General features: G+C 44.0%; 1 protein-coding gene across 1 annotated transcript in view; it reads right to left on the bottom strand.

Moving 5' to 3' along the window:
• The window catches only part of ITPR2 (inositol 1,4,5-trisphosphate receptor type 2), a gene marked incomplete at both ends in the record, with an annotated part of 125,169 nt that overhangs the window by 36,399 nt on the left and 72,644 nt on the right, over nt 1–16,126 (bottom strand). The window contains 7 exons of the mRNA XM_029286076.1: nt 3,531–3,639; nt 5,780–5,922; nt 6,351–6,541; nt 10,040–10,160; nt 11,496–11,624; nt 12,755–12,880; nt 14,716–14,967. Of these exons, the coding sequence (XP_029141909.1) occupies nt 3,531–3,639; nt 5,780–5,922; nt 6,351–6,541; nt 10,040–10,160; nt 11,496–11,624; nt 12,755–12,880; nt 14,716–14,967 (1,071 nt within the window). The remainder of the gene's footprint in view (nt 1–3,530; nt 3,640–5,779; nt 5,923–6,350; nt 6,542–10,039; nt 10,161–11,495; nt 11,625–12,754; nt 12,881–14,715; nt 14,968–16,126) is intronic.

Genomic DNA, 16,126 nt, shown 5'->3' with positions numbered 1-16,126 from the left:
AAGGAAGGAAGGAAGGAAGGAGGAAAGGAGAGAGGGAAGGTGGGAGGGAGGGAGGGAGGGAGGAGGAAGGAGGAAGAAAGGAGAGATGGGAAGGAATGAGGGAAAGAAAGGAAAAAGAAGAAAGGAAGGAGGAAAGGAGAGGGAAGGTGGGAGGGAGGAAGGGAGGGAGGGAGGAAGGGAGGGAGGGAGGAAGGAGGAAGCAGGAAGAAAGGAGAGATGGGAAGGAATGAGGGAAAGAAAGGAAAAAGAAGGAAGGAAGGAAGGAAGGAAGGAAGGAAAATTCAGCCGCTTGGGAACTGACTCACATTTATGACGGTTGCAGTGTCCTGGGGTCACGTGATCCCCCTTTTGCGACCTTCTGACCAGCAAAGTCAACGGGGAAGCCGGACTCACTTAACAACCGTGTGACTAAATTAACAACGGCAGCGATTCATTTAACAACCGTGGCAAGAAAAGTTGTAAAAATGGGGCAAAACTCACTTTAAAAAAATTTCTCACTTAGCAACATACATTTCGGGCTCAAAATTGTGGTCGTAAGTTGAGGACTACCTGCACACTAACAGGGTGCTCCTGTCTGGATTTTCTTTTTTTTCCCAACACAGATGTTTTCCAAGCGTGGGTAGCCCTTGGGATTCTTCCAAGTTTTTGCATTCAAGTCCCAAACCAGCCTCAACTCAACTCTGTTAGGGATGAATCTCTCAAAAATTACTCAAGTGCTGCCATCTGGTGAGGCCACCTGATAAACAGGTTGATGTTGTGATGGTGTTGCTTTGTGCAACTCTTCCTGGTTCTGAGTTGCCCAGAGGCAGCTTTGCAGCTGTGAAGAGAAAAAAAACCCCCACAATGTTCAACTAAGATCTTCTCTAAGCGGCTTCCCTTCTGTCGTGTTCTTCTCATCACTTTCTCTTCTTCTCTAGCTCTTGGTTCCCACTTCTTTCTTCCCATCAGGATTGATGTCCCAGTGTTGCTTTTTTTTTTTCCAGGAGGCAACTGGACTTCCTTGTTTTTTCCTTTGAAGACCGTCAGGAAGTTTCTCCTTAGTTCTAGGTTGCTTCTCTCCTTGATTAGTTTCCATCCATTGCTTCCTGTCCTGCCCTCAGGGGCTTTGGAGAATAGCTTGACTCCCTCTTCTTTGGGGCAGCCCCTGAGATACTGGAAGGCTGCTATCATGTCCCCCCTCGTCCTTAATAATAATAGTAAAGTTGGAAGGGACCTTGGAGGTCATCTAGTCCAACCCCCTGCTCAAGCAGGAAACCCTATACCATTTCGGACAAATGGCTGTCCAGTCTCTTCTTAAAAACTTCCAGTGTTGGAGCATTCACCACTTCTGGAGGCAGGTTGTTCCACTGGTTAATTGTTCTCACTGTCAGTAAGTTTCTCCTTAGTTCTAGGTTGCTTCTCTCCTTGATTAGTTTCCATCCGTTGCTTCTTGTCCTGCCTTCAGGCGCTTTGGAGAACAGCTTGACTCCCTCTTCTTTGGGGCAGTCCCTGAGATACTGGAAGGCTGCTTTCATGTCCCCCCTCGTCCTTCTCTTCATTGAACAGACATACCCAATTCCAGTAACTGTTCTTTATATGTTTTAGCCTCCATCTTTGTCGCTCTTCTCTGCAGTCTTTCTAGAGTCTCAACATCTTTTTTACATCGTGGTGACCAAAACTGGATGCAGTATTCCAAGTGTGGCCTTTTGAAAGGCCTCAGTGATGGAGCACCCACAACTTCTGAAGGCAAGTTGTTCCACTGATTAATTGTTCTGTCAGGAAATTCCTCCTCATTTCCAGGTTGCTTCTCTCCTTGATTAGTTTCCACCCGTTGCTTCTTGTCCTACCTTCAGGTGCTTTGGAAAATAGCTTGAAACACACACACCCCTTCTGAGATATTGGAAGACTATATACAGAATAACAAAGTTAGAAGAGACTTTGGAGGTCTTCTAGTCCAATTCAGGAAACCGTACGCCATTTCAGCCAAATGTCTGTCCAATTTCTTCTTGAAAACCTCCAGCAATGGAGCACCCACAACGTCTGAAGGCAAAACTGTTTCACTGATTAATTCTTCTCACTGTTGGGAAATTTCTCCTTAGCTCTAGGTTGGTTCTCTCCTTGATCAGTTTCCATCCACACATCTCCGTGAGCAAAACCAACCTTACCAAATTTCTACAAGGACAACTAAGAGCATCCTGTCATACAGCATCAGAGTCTGGTTTGGAAGCATCCCTGCTTCAGATAGGAAGGCGGTGCAGAGAGTGGTGAGGATGGCCGAAAAGATCATTGGCAGCTCCCTCCCTCCCATGCAGGACATAGCACAGAAGCGTTGCTTGAGCAAGATTATCTGGGACACTACACATCCTCTTCACAACCTGTTTTCCTTGTTACCTTCTGGGAGGAGGGGGCTTCGTGGTATCAGTAGGAGAACATCCAGATTCAGCCAGAGTTTCATTCCATACAGCATTAACCTTATGAACTCTCAAGCTTCCTCCTTCCGTTATATATTCAAGATGGACAGTATTTAATATTTATTTGCTACGTATATGTAGGGGTGCGGGCCTATACATATGTTGTACATAGTATGTTTAGGTGTGTGTCATGTATGTGTTTCACTTTGAGAGCGGGCAACTAAATTTCATTTTTGATGTGTGCCGTTGTGCCCACAGTAAAAAATGACAATAAAGGTTATCTTATCTTATCTTATCTTATCTTATCTTATCTTATCTTATCTTATCTTATCTTATCTTATCTTATCCATCTTATCTTATCTTATCTTATCTTATTGTATCTTATCATCTTATCTTATCTTATCTTATCTTATCTTATCTTATTGTATCTTATCATCTTATCTTATCTTATCTTATCTTATCTTATCTTATCTTATCTTATTGTATCGTATCTTATTGTATCTTATCTTATCTTATCTTATCTTATCTTATCTTATTGTATCGTATCTTATCTTATTGTATCTTATCATCTTATCTTATCTTATCTTATCTTATCTTATCTTATCTTATCTTATCTTATCTTATCTTATTGTATCTTATCATCTTATCTTATCTTAGCTTATCTTATTGTATCTTATCATCTTATCTTATCTTATCCTATCTTATCTTATCTTATTGTATCTTATCACCTTATCTTATCTTATCTTATTGTATCTTATCATCTTATCTTATCTTATCTTATCTTATCTTATCTTATCTTATCTTATCTTATCATCTTATCTTATCTTATCTTATCCTATCTTATCTTATCTTATTGTATCTTATCTTATCTTATCGTATCTTATCATCTTATCTTATCTTATCCTATCTTATTGTATCTTATCTTATCTTATCTTATCTTATCATCTTATCTTTTATCTTATCTTAAGGCTTGTTTTCTTGTTTTCTTTTTTCAAGATGGTTCACATTTCCCCCTAGATTCCAATCCCTTTGCCCTGGAAATCAGATTAAAACATTTTATCCTCACTTAGATTTGCGTGCTTTCTGCTTAAATGCCCCAGCCGATGCAGCCTAATTTTTAGGAATAAGATTCAGGCCTACCTCTTCAACGAAGCTATCTTTCTGGTCAAGCATTTCCCGCAAAGTCTGGAGGATTTTGATGCAGAGTTTTTCTTCCTTCTCCATTAGCCGTTTGGTATGATTTATCAACCTTAAGATAAAACATGAGACGAAATATAACACCGAGCCCCGTGGGCCCCTCTCGATTATTTCTCTTTGCTCTTTTTTCACATTATGTTTGCAACTTTTACTCGTACTGGGTAGTTCACGAAGGGGTGCTGTTGTAAAGGCACAACCTTTTGCATTTGGAACCTGCCTTCACAACCAACCACCAGAAGGCACATTTGGCACTGAGGATAACTTACTTCATTGCAAAGGAAAATAACTTGAGAGTAAATCCGACTCCTTACTAACACTGATGATGTTACCTAGTTGGGTGATGAAATGTCTGCAAGAAAACCACCAAGCTCAGAGAGAACTTAGAACCCCACAGTTCAAATATCTAAGCAAACTCCCCTCCTTTCTAGCACTGATGATATTCTCTAGTTGGGTCATGAAACATCTGCAAAGAAACAACCAAGCTCCGAGAGCACCAAGGACCCCACAGTTCAAATCTCTGAGCAAGCTCTCCTCCCTTCTAGCACTGATGATGCTACCTAATTGGGTCATGAAACGTCTGCAAGAAAACCATCAAGCTCACAGACCACCAAGGACTCCATAGAAACTGAGCAGTCAAATATGTTTTAGACCAGTGATAGCGAACCTTTTAGACACCGAATGCCCAAAAACTGCCCCGCCCGCTTTGCCCCCACACTGCCCGCTCTCTCTCTGCTCTGCCCGCCCGCCTGCAGGGCCACCCACTGCCTCCACGGCCAACCGCAGCAGTGCCATGGTGGCCACACCCTCCGCCCGTGCCCCGCAGCATCATCTGCACACGACGGGGCGCAAGGGCAGAGTCTTGTCCCTGCTGCCCGGCTGCCATGTCCTTGGCGGTGCTGCTCCACCCGGGCCGTGCCCAGGGGCGACTCTCCTCCGGGGGGGCTGCTAGTGAGGAGGGGGCCGTGGGGGAAGGCGGGGCTGGGGTAACGGCACACGTGCCCACAGAGAGGGCTCTGAGTACTGCCTCTGGCACGCGTGCCATAGGTTCGCCAACACTGTTTTAGACGGTGGTGGGATTCAGCCGATTCGCACCACTTCGGCAGAACCGGTACCTAATTTTTTGTTGCCCAGGCCCTGAGTGGACTTCCAGAAGCGGCATCCACTCAGAGAACCGGTTGTTCACCTATTTGAATCCCACCACTGCTTAGAGCTCGGTCAATTTAATACAGTAATCAAAGAAATCTGTTTTCCAGGTGGACGTGACGAAGAACGCGTACAACCAGGGGGTGGAGAGCGATCAGGAAGAGGAGAATGGCAAAGAGAGTATTTTGCCAAAAGATGTTGGGCATAATATCTATATATTAGCTCACCAGGTATGTGGTTGTGTTGCCTTTTCGGGCTTCATAGGACAACTCCATATAGAAGTGGTCCCAAAAATGTCTCACAGCATTCCGTAGCTCTCATAAGAGGGAGGCGGTTATAGGATTGTGGGCTTAAGCACCTCAAGATTGGAAATTCTCTCTAAAAAGTGTGTGTTATTTGTGTACGTTTGTGTAAGACAGGGGGGTCTTCAAACTTGGCCCTTTTACGACTTGTGGACTTCAACTCCCAGAATTCCTCAGCCTGCGTGCCTGGCTGAGGAATTCTGGGAGTTGAAGTCCACAAGCAGGCGTCTTCAAACTTGGCCCTTTTACGACTTGTGGACTTCAACTCCCAGAATTCCTCAGCCTGTGTGCCTGGCTGAGGAATTCTGGGAGTTGAAGTCCACAAGCGGGCGTCTTCAAATTTGGCCCTTTTTACGACTTGTGGACTTCAACTCCCAGAATTCCTCAGCCTGCGTGCCTGGCTGAGGAATTCTGGGAGTTGAAGTCCACAAGCGGGCGTCTTCAAACTTGGCCCTTTTACGACTTGTGGACTTCAACTCCCAGAATTCCTCAGCCTGCGTGCCTGGCTGAGGAATTCTGGGAGTTGAAGTCCACAAGCGGGCGTCTTCAAACTTGGCCCTTTTACGACTTGTGGACTTCAACTCCCAGAATTCCTCAGCCAGCGTGCCTGGCTGAGGAATTCTGGGAGTTGAAGTCCACAAGCGGGCGTCTTCAAACTTGGCCCTTTTACGACTTGTGGCATCCACTCAGAGGGCCGGTTGTTCACCGATTTGAATCCCACCACTGGTTTTAAAATACGTAACTTACTTGGACATGAAGGCTCCACATCTAATTCTAGCATCGCTTCCTTCGGGAAAGAGAAGCTCAGGACTCCGTAAGACGTCAACCAGCACAGAAAATTCAGCTTGCATCATGGGATTGAACTGCTCTTCCAAGGAGGCCACCACGTCCTAAAACAATGGCAAAAATAAATAAATAAAGATTCATTGCTGAGGCCTCTGGATAATAAAGGGTGGCTGGTTTTCTAACAAATCCAGCAGGATGAAAACTTCATTTTCAACTTTTTCCCATTTCAAGGGAAATGACAAAGGGGAAATAGAAGGCATATACTACAACGTATAACACCAATACGTTATGTGGTTTTCATTCAACAACTCAAAAACCCGACGATCAGTCATCATTTCTAGACCAGGAATGTCCAGCTTTGGCAACTTGAAAATCTCTGTGGGTTTTAATTCCCAGAATTCCCCAGTCGGCCATTGCTGGCTGGGGAATCATGGGCGTTGAAGTCCACAGCTCTTAAAGGTGCCGACTTTGGACTCCCCATATCTAGACGCTGCTTTAACTGAGCATTTGGATTCCCTATTTTATAGCATACCTGTAACTTCTCAATGATGTTCCTGTAATCCCACGAAGGTCCTCCAAGGGGTTCTTTAAAGCGGGGGCCGCTACGAGCAGACATCCGCCAACCCATGGCTGCTCTTTGGATCATGTTGGTGTGACTCTTCATGAACAGCGTATTCACTTGGCTATCCAGGTCCACTGGGATCGCAATGCCACGGTTCTTGGCTTTGGAAAAAACACCGTTAAAAATGTATCAGTACATACACACATGCCTGTGCATATAATAAATATATCCAACAGAGAGATAAAATTAGACATGTCTGACATAAAATGTTACTGATCATGGAACTTTGACTCTCCTTCCTTCCTCTTTTCCTCCTCCTTCCCTTTCTACGTTCGTCCCTTCTTCCTTCCTTCCCTCCCTCCCTTCCTCCTTCCTTCCTTTTCTTTCTTCCCTCCCTCCCTTTCATCCTCCCTCTTTTCCTCCTCCCTCCCTTTCTTCTTTCCTCCTCCCCTCCTTTCCTCCTTCCCTCTCTCCCATTCTTCTTTCTTCCTTCTCTCCCTCATCTCCTTCCTTCCTCCTTCCCTCCCTCATCTCCTTCCTTCCCTCCCTCATCTCCTTCCTTCATTCCCTCATCTCCTTCCTTCCTTCCATCCATCCATCCATCCTTCCCTCATCTCCTTCCTTCCTTTTCTTTCTTTCTTCCCTCCCTCCCTTTCTTCCGTCTTTTCCTTCTCCCTCCCTCCCTTTCTTTCCTCCTTCCTTCCTTCCCTCCCTCCCTTCATCTCCTTCCTCCCTTCCCTCCCTCATCTCCTTCCTTTCCTCCTTCCTTCCTTTCTTCCTTCCTTCCTTCCTTCCCTTTCCTCTTTCTTTTCCTTCCCAAAGGATATAAAGTAGGTAAAACTGCTGAAAACCATCAGCTTTGATAGAAACATCAATACTGAACAATCACCTCATTATGGATTCTACAGATAATCCTCATTTAAGGACCACTTGTTCAGTGACCGTTCAAAGTTATGACAGCCCTGAATGAGAAGGACTTCTGATGGGCGTTTCGGCTTGCAGCCGTCACATTGTCCCCACAGCGACAGGATTGCAACTCGGGTAGTTAGCAACCAGCTTGCAGTTACAACATTGCGACGTCCCTCAGTCACCTAACTGTCCCGTGTGACCTTCGCTGCTGGCTTCCAGCAAGCAAAGGCAAAGGGGAAGCCGGCAGAAGTTGACAAATGGCGATCAGGTGACCGCAGGACTCTGCGTGTGCGAGGGAGTCACTTAATGGGAGCAACTGGGACTGCCAGCTCTGCTGCCATTAAGTCGGTTCAGTCATGTGACGTCATGCCTTCCAACGATATTGAGAGACATTTAATGAGATGACACCTCCCTCAACCTCTTCTCCAATGCGCCTGAAGGCAGGACAAGAAGCAACGGATGGAAACTGGTCAAGGAGAGAAGCAATTCCTGGAGTTAAGGAGAAACTTCCTGACAGGGAGAACAATTAACCAGTGGAACGGCTTGCCACCAGAAGTTGTGGGTGGCTCCATCACTGGAGGCTTTTAAGAAGAGACTGGACAGCCACTTGTCTGGAATGGTGTACTATAGGGCAGGGGTAGGCAACCTTGGCTCTTTTATGACTCGTGGACTACAACTCCCAGAATTCCTGAGCCAGCCATGCTGAGGGGAAAGGGAGAGGTTTCCAAGCTGAGCCATGCTGGCTCAGGAATTCTGGGAGTTGAAGTCCACGAGTCATAAAAGAGCCAAGGTTGCCTACCCCCTGCTATAGGGTCTCCTGCCTGAGCAGGGGGCTGGATTAAAAGACCTCCAAGGTCCCTTTCAAGGTCTGTTGTTACGCTATTCATCACATTACACCATTATGTAATACAGTATAAGGCAAAAAATGATCTATGGTTTCACAAGACACATCGCACAAGGACAAACCTTTGTGCAGTTTTGCTACAAAATACAGCAGCATTAAGTCTTGGTGAAAAGCAAAAAAAATTTCCCTCAGCAATATAGAAAAAAACAACAACTCATTTCCCTGCCCAGAAACATAGCAGCATATGATACGATTAACAGGAGTGTTTATTTTATTTATAACACATATTTATGTATCTCCCCCAGCTCCCAAAACTCCGGAGAGTTTACGATAGTAAAGATTAAAAAACACAAACCAGCCAGCACAAAAGTCCACAGGAAAATAATATGATCATCCTGACTCAATCCATTTTTCTTCAGCTCGAGTTACGGTTCAGAACCCACATAAAAATAGCAGGACAGGTCACCGTTCATCTAATAAAATTTAAATTCATTATCCAGTGACCTTGTGCGTAAAACGGTCCTAACAAAAGACTGCAGAGGATCCAGAGGCAGCATCACTTGCAGATATGTAATAAAAGCAGTCCTCGACTTACAACCGTCCATTTAGTGACCGTTCAAAATTACAATGGCACTGAACAAAAGGACATACTGTATGACTGTTTTTCACACTTACGACCGTTTGCAGCATCCCCGTGGTCACCTGATCAAAGTTCAGATGCATGGCCACTGACTCATATTTATGACGGCCACGGCGTCCCGGGGTCACCTGATCCCCTTTTGCGACCTTCTGACAAGCAAAGTCAATGGGGAAGACAGATTCATTTAACGACCATGTTATTAACTTAATATCTGCAGTGATTCACTTAAACCGAGGGTCTTCAAACTTGGGCCTTTTATGACTTGTGGACTTCAACTCCCAGAATTCCTCAGCCAGCATGGGGGAACTATGGCCCCTTCATGACTTGTGGACTTCAACTCCCAGAATTCCTCAGCCAGGCATGCTGGCTGAGGAATTCTGGGAGTTGAAGTCCACAAGTCATAAAAGGGCCAAGTTTGAAGACCCCTGAGTTAAAAAAATGCAGCAAGCAATAAAAGGGGGCAAAGCTCACTTAACTAATGTCCCACTTAGCAACATGGGATTCAACTGTGGTGGTAAGTCGAGAACTACCTATAGCAGAGATGTTACACCAAGTATATTGTGGGGTTTTTTTTCCTGCAGAGATTGTCATCTTTTACTTTTTAATGGATCTCGTACAACATTCCCAGAGACTGATTTCCAGGAAGCTAATTTCATTAAAATAATTAATAATAATAATAATAATAATAATAATAATAATAATAATAATAATAATAATAATAATAAGGATGATGGTGTTGGGAGAGAAGTTGGAGGTCATCTAGTCCAATCCCCTGCTCAGGCAGGAAACCCTATACCATTTCAGACATTTCTCTTCTTAAAAACGTCCAGTGTTGGAGCACCCATAACTTCTGGAGGCAAGTCGTTCCACTGGTCAATCAGTCAATCAATGCAATGCAATGCAAGGTATAGTTGCTTGAGCCTGATTAACATGTTCTACAAACTTCTTCTTAAAAACTTCCAGTGTTGGAGCATTCACAGCTTCTGGAGGCAGGTTGTTCCACTGGTTAATTGTTCTAACTGTCAGGAAGTTTCTCCTTAGTTCTAGGTTGCTTCTCTCCTTGATTAATTTCCATCCATTGCTTCTTGTTCTGCCTTCAGGTGCTTTGGAGACTAGCTTGACTCCCTCTTCTTTGTGGCAACCCTTGAGATACTGGAGCACTGCTATCATGTCCCCCCTCTTCCTTCTCTTCATTAAACTAGTTTAATGAAGATTCCACCCGATTCCTGAAAGGAAGAATTAAAAAGAACACTTGCAAGTACCCACCGACTTCAGCTAATGTTTTGATGCAAGATTCCACTGAAGACTTCTGAGCTGGGTTTGGCCAAGTACAGTTGTAAATTCTGAAGGCAGATTGCAGCAGCTGGATGAAAACAGGCTGGTGTGTCTAAAGGAAGCAACACAAGGAACACATTCATTTCCACAGCAGAACATTTGCCCGTTCAGGAAATGAGACACAAATATGTGTGTTACAATTTATTTAACACTTGTAAGTATTCCTCTATATTTACAAAGGATTTTCGTGTACGTCCTTTTCAAGTGGCATTTACTGAACTGCCTTTTAACACAACCAAGGGTGGCAACTTGTTTTAATTTTTTTCCATTAGAGCAGTGGTTCTCAACCTTTTTAATGCCGCGACCCCCAACCGGTCGTAAGTCGAGAACTAAACCGGTCGTAAGTCGAGGACTAAACCGGTCGTAAGTTGAGGACTAAACCGGTCGTAAGTCGAGGACTACCCAGCAGGTCGTAAGTCGAGGACTTTCCCTGCCCGGGAGCGCCACGCATGCGTGGTTCCGCCCCCTGCGCCGGCCAAGGCGTAGCTGGCAAGCGGCAGAGACGGAGCAGGCCGACCACCAGCTGGCCCAGCTCAAGGGAGGTAAGGCACCCGCCGGAAAAGGGGGAAAAAATGGCAGACAGCCTTGCTTGGCGACCCCCGTGAAATGGTCAATCGACCCCAAATGGGGTCGCGACCCATAGGTTGAGAACCGCTGCATTAGAGCTTTGTGCCAGGAATTCCGGATCAGGAATTAAGATATGCAAGCTTGGTTTTTTTTTTTTTTAAAGCTTTTTGGTAAAAGACGCCTACAGGCAGTCCTCCACTTACAACCACAATCGCGCCGAAAATGTCTGTGGTTAAATGAGACGTTTGTTGAGTTTTGCCTCATTGTACGACCTTTCTTGCCACAGTTTTTTAAGCAGTTCTTAAGTGAGTAACCCGGTTGTTAAGTGAATCTGGCTTCCCTATTGACTTTGCTCGACAAAAGGTGAGCCTCTGACCTTGGTACAACACAGCAACGGTCGTAAGTATGAACCAATTGCCAAGCATCTGAATTTTGATTACGTGATCATGCAGAGGCTACAAAAATCTTAACTGTGAGAAACGGTCATAAGTCACATTTTTTAGTGCCTTTGAACGGTCACTAAATGAATGGATATAAGTCAAGGACTACCCATCTTCTACACAGCAGTTATAAGTACTGTACAAAACACTGTGCAGTACTTATAACTGTTATAAGCATAACTGTTGTAAGTACTCCAGGCACCACAAAATGCAGAAGGGCTCTAAATGTATTGTGGTGTGTGGCCTTTGAGCTATTCCTTCATATTGAAAAAGCATTTTTCTGAGGGAAGTTTTAGTTAAACGTTACATAAACACGACTTGGCACAAATGCTTCTGTAATGTGGCATCACAGCTAATTGTCTCTGTCACCCACTTCTTACCTGGAGGCTTGTGCTGTTGTCTGAAAACGGAGAACTGAAAAAGCCGCTGACTATACTCATTACTGGCTCGGTGACATATTTTTCCAGAGATAAATCGGCATGTTTTCTGTCTGTACTGGTGTTACAAACCTATTTGTGGAAAAAGTGACGATATGAAGAATCAAAAAAGATACAAACACTCCATTCGTTCATCAGGTTTTAAGTCAGAAACATAGTGCAGCAGACATGACAATAGTCAGTAGAATTCTAAGAGTTTTCCTATTTTTCTTTTTTAAGAGCTTAAAGAATGCAAAGCTTTCCCTCCCTCCATCTTTATATCTATCTATCTATCTATCTATCTATCTATCTATCTATCTATCTATCTATCTATCTATCTATCTATCTATCTACCTACCTACCTACCTACCTACCTACCTACCTACCTATCTATCTCTGTCTCGCTATCCCTATCTATCATCTATATCTGTCTGTCTATCTGTCTGTCTGTCTATCTATCTGTCTATATCTCTGTCTATATCTCTGTCTCTCTATCCCTATTTATCTATCTCCCTATCATCTATATCTGTCTGTCTGTCTATCTATCTCCATCTCTATCTCTCATCTCTCTATCTCTCTATCTCTCTATCTCTCTATCTCTCTATCTATCTATCTCCATCTCTATCTCCATCTCTATCTATCTCCATCTCTATCTCATCTCTCTATCTATATCTCTGTCTCTCTATCCCTATCTATCTATCTCTATATCATCTATATGTGTCTGTCTGTCTGTCTGTCTGTCTGTCTATCTATCTATCTCCCTATCTATCTCCCTATCTATCATCTATATCTGTCTGTCTGTCTGTCTATCATCTATTTACATCCATCTCTCTCATCTATCTGTCTATCTGTCTATCTGTCTATCTGTCTGTCTGTCTATCTATCTATCTATCTATCTATCTATCTATCTATCTATCTATCTATCTATCTATCCATACATACATACATACATACATACATACATACATACATACATACATACATACATACATACATCTATTTTAAAATCATTCTTAATATCAAGTTCAGTTCTTGGTTTGAAGAATACTTGCATGACTTAATTCTAGTGTTTTCCAACCTCCGCATCTTTAAAGATGTGTGGACTTCAATTCCAAAGAAAGTTCTCTTTCTATTTAGCTAGATAGCAAGGTAAGTTTTTTAAAAAACAAAAAAACAAAAAACCCCCACTTAATCAGATTTCTGAAAGACATCCAAAGGCTTACCCTTGCCATGTCAACCAGAAAATTCTCAAACAGCTTCCAGATGTGGTTGCTGGTGTAGATTTCCTTCATTTCCACTTCAGTGTCCACGTAGCAGTGATTGACAAAGTTGACATATGCAATCTTGATCTGGAAGTTCAAAGAAATTTTCGTTGATGCAAAACAGAAGCACGGCCACCGGATTTTCCCACCGATAGATATATCGCAACCATTCAGCAAAGTTTTGTACTACAGATACAGAATCTAAGGCAATGCTTCCTTTTCAAAAGTTTATTACTTGGGGATAATAATTTGTCTTCTTTTCAGTAATAGCCATAGCAATAGCACTTAGACTTATGTACCACTTTACAGTCCTCGCTAAGCAGTTTACAGAATCAACCTATTGCCTCCTCCCCAACAATCTGAGTCCTCGTTTTACCAACCTCGGAAGGATGGAAGGCTGAGTCAACCTTGAGCTGGTCAGGATCGAACTCCTGGCAGTCGGCAGAGTTAGCCTGCAATACTGCATTGTAACCACTGTGCCACTACGACTCCCTAATAATAACAGGATTATTAAAGATGGGTGCAATTAGTAAGGACGAAGAATGACATACCACAGTAGTTCTCAAACTGTGGTCCGCGGACCCCTCGGGGGCCGCAATGCCATCACAGGGAATCTGTGACAGCTTGAAGACATGTTATGATTTATATATTGAGTTAAGTCTTGGTGATCCATGGCCATGGTCCATGGCCACAAAAGGTATTTAAAGGGGGTCCATGGTGAAGAAAAGATTGAGAACCACTGATATACCATCTTCATTTAAATGGCAAACCATTGTTTTTCGTGACTTTTCCTACCCTGGTTTCCAAACCATGTTACCATTTTAGGGGAGATCAGTTTCATTGCTTTAATTAATGGCTTAATTAAGGTTCCGTGGTGGCCCAGTGGTTAGAATGCAGTATTGCAGGCTAACTCTGCTCACTGCCAGCAGTTCGATCCTGCCTGGCTCAAGGTTGACTCAGCCTTCCATCCTGAAATGAGGACCCAGATTGTTGTGGGCAATATGCTGTCATTGTAAACTGCTTAGAGAGGGTTGTAAAGCACTGTGAAGTGGTATATAAGTCTATTTCTATTTCTTTCTATTTCTATTCTAGCTGTGGGGGCGCAGTGGTTAGAATGCAGCATTGCAGGCTGACTCTGCTCACTGCCAGCAGTTCGATCCTGACAGGGCTCAAGGCTGACTCAGCGTTCCATCCTTCTGAGGTAAAATGAGGATCCAGATTGTTGGGGGCAACATGCTAACTCTGTAAACCACTTAGAGAGGGCTGTAAAGCACTGTGAAGCGGTATATAAGTCTAAGTGCTATTGCTATCTAAGTCCTGGTGGCGCAGTGGTTAGAGTGTAGTATTGCAGGCTAACTCTGCCCACTGCCAGCAGTTCGATCCTGACAGGGCTCAAGGCTGACTCAGCGTTCCATCCTTCTGAGGTAAAATGAGGATCCAGATTGTTGGGGGCAACATGCTAACTCTGTAAACCGCTTAGAGAGGGCTGTAAAGCACTGTGAAGCGGTATATAAGTCTAAGTGCAATTGCTATTGCTAAGTGCTATCATTATTTTCTTGATTTAACTCTTCTGCTGTAACTGCTATAACACAGAGCAGGCGGCCTATTTTTGGCACGACTGCTCAACGTGCAATCAAGATTCGTCTTCTTATTCATTTTTGTTTGTTTTATTTATTTATTTATTTATTTATTTATTAAATTTATATACCGCCCTATCTCCCTTACGGGACTCAGGGCGGTGAACAGGCGATACTAAAAACCACAATAATAAATAAATAATTTCTATGCTTCCTTTTCAAAAGTTTATTACTTTTGTTTTTGTAGTCTAAAGGCGGGCTTAGATAAAACTCGGGTTACCTCAGCAACGTCCGATATCAAAAGGCCACCTGATTTCAAGAACATCGCAGCCGCGCTCAACCTACCTCAGGTATGCAGTCATCGTGCGTCACCACTCGCACGATGTCATCCAAGGGAAGGAGAGAATTGCATTTGATCTCGGTGTAGACGTTTTTGCCTTCTGTGCAGGCTGCCAGCAGCTCCACCAGGGTGATGTGGTAAACCAGAGGTCCACTCTCGTCTACGCGGTCTCGCTCCGAGCACATCATTTGAAGGAGGGCTGGGAAAGACGCTCTGTCATTGTAGAATACCAAGACATCTTCACCTCCGTTGACCAGCTGCAAGGAGACCTGGAATTATTTCTCATCCAGAGTAACAGAATAACGGAGATGGAAGGGACTTTAGAGGTCTCCTAGTTCAGTGATGGCGAACCTTTTAGAGACCGAGTGCCCAAACTGCAACCCAAAACCCACTTATGCATCGTCGGGTGCCAGGTGGGTGTGGCCCATTGGCTGGGTGTGGCCAATTGGGGTGTGTGGCTCATTGGGTGGGCGTGGCTTTGGTGGTAACCAAAGCTGGGTGTGGCCAATTGGGGGGTGTGGCTCATTGGGTGGGCGTGGCTTTGGGTGGGACTAAAAAGTTCAATCAATCAATTCCAATTTTTTTTTTCCCCTGCGAGAAGTTGAAATTGACTGATTGATTGAACCTTTTTTTTTTTTTTGCACACGGCAGTGGAGGCCTAAAGCAAAAAGGCCTCCAGCTGAAGGCCTAGGACTGGGGCGACGGCGCACGTGCCCACAGAAAGGGCTCTGAGTGCCGCCTCTGGCACCCGTGCCATAGGTTCGCCACCACTGTCCTAGTTCAATCCCCTGCTCAAGCAGCAGACAGACCCCATACTAATACAGACAGATGGCCGTCCAATCTCTTCTTAAAAATCTGAGGGGATAGATGGGGAATTCATCAAATTTGCAGACGGCACCAAGATGGCCGGAATAGCCAACACTCCAGAAGATAGGCTTAAGATACAGGAGGATCTTGACAGACTTGAACATTGGGTGCTATCTAACAAAATGAAATTCGATGGTGAAAAAACTAAGGTTCTACATTTAGGCAAGAAAAACCAAATGCACAGGTATAGTATAGGTAGTCCCTTGCTCAATAGTAGTAACTGTGAAAAGGATCTTGGTGTCCTAGTGGACAATCGCTTAAACATGAGCCAGTCATGTGCTGCAGCTATCAAAAAAGCCAACACAGTGCTGGGCTGCATCAACAGAAGGATAGAATCAAGATCACATGAAGTGTTAATACCACTTTACAAGGCCTAGGTAAGGCCACACTTGGAATACTGCATCCAGTTTTGGTCACCATGATGTAAAAAAGATGTTGAGATTCTAGAAAGAGTACAGAGAAGAGCAACAAAGATGATTAGGGGACTGGAGGCTAAAACATATAAGGAACGGTTGCTGGAATTGGGTATGTCTAGTCTAATGAAGAGAA

The sequence above is a fragment of the Protobothrops mucrosquamatus genome, unplaced genomic scaffold, assembly GCF_001527695.2.
Source record: "Protobothrops mucrosquamatus isolate PMUCROS unplaced genomic scaffold, P.Mucros_1.0 scaffold2818, whole genome shotgun sequence".
Lineage (NCBI taxonomy): Eukaryota > Metazoa > Chordata > Lepidosauria > Squamata > Viperidae > Protobothrops > Protobothrops mucrosquamatus.
This window is presented reverse-complemented; position numbering and strand designations above follow the sequence as displayed.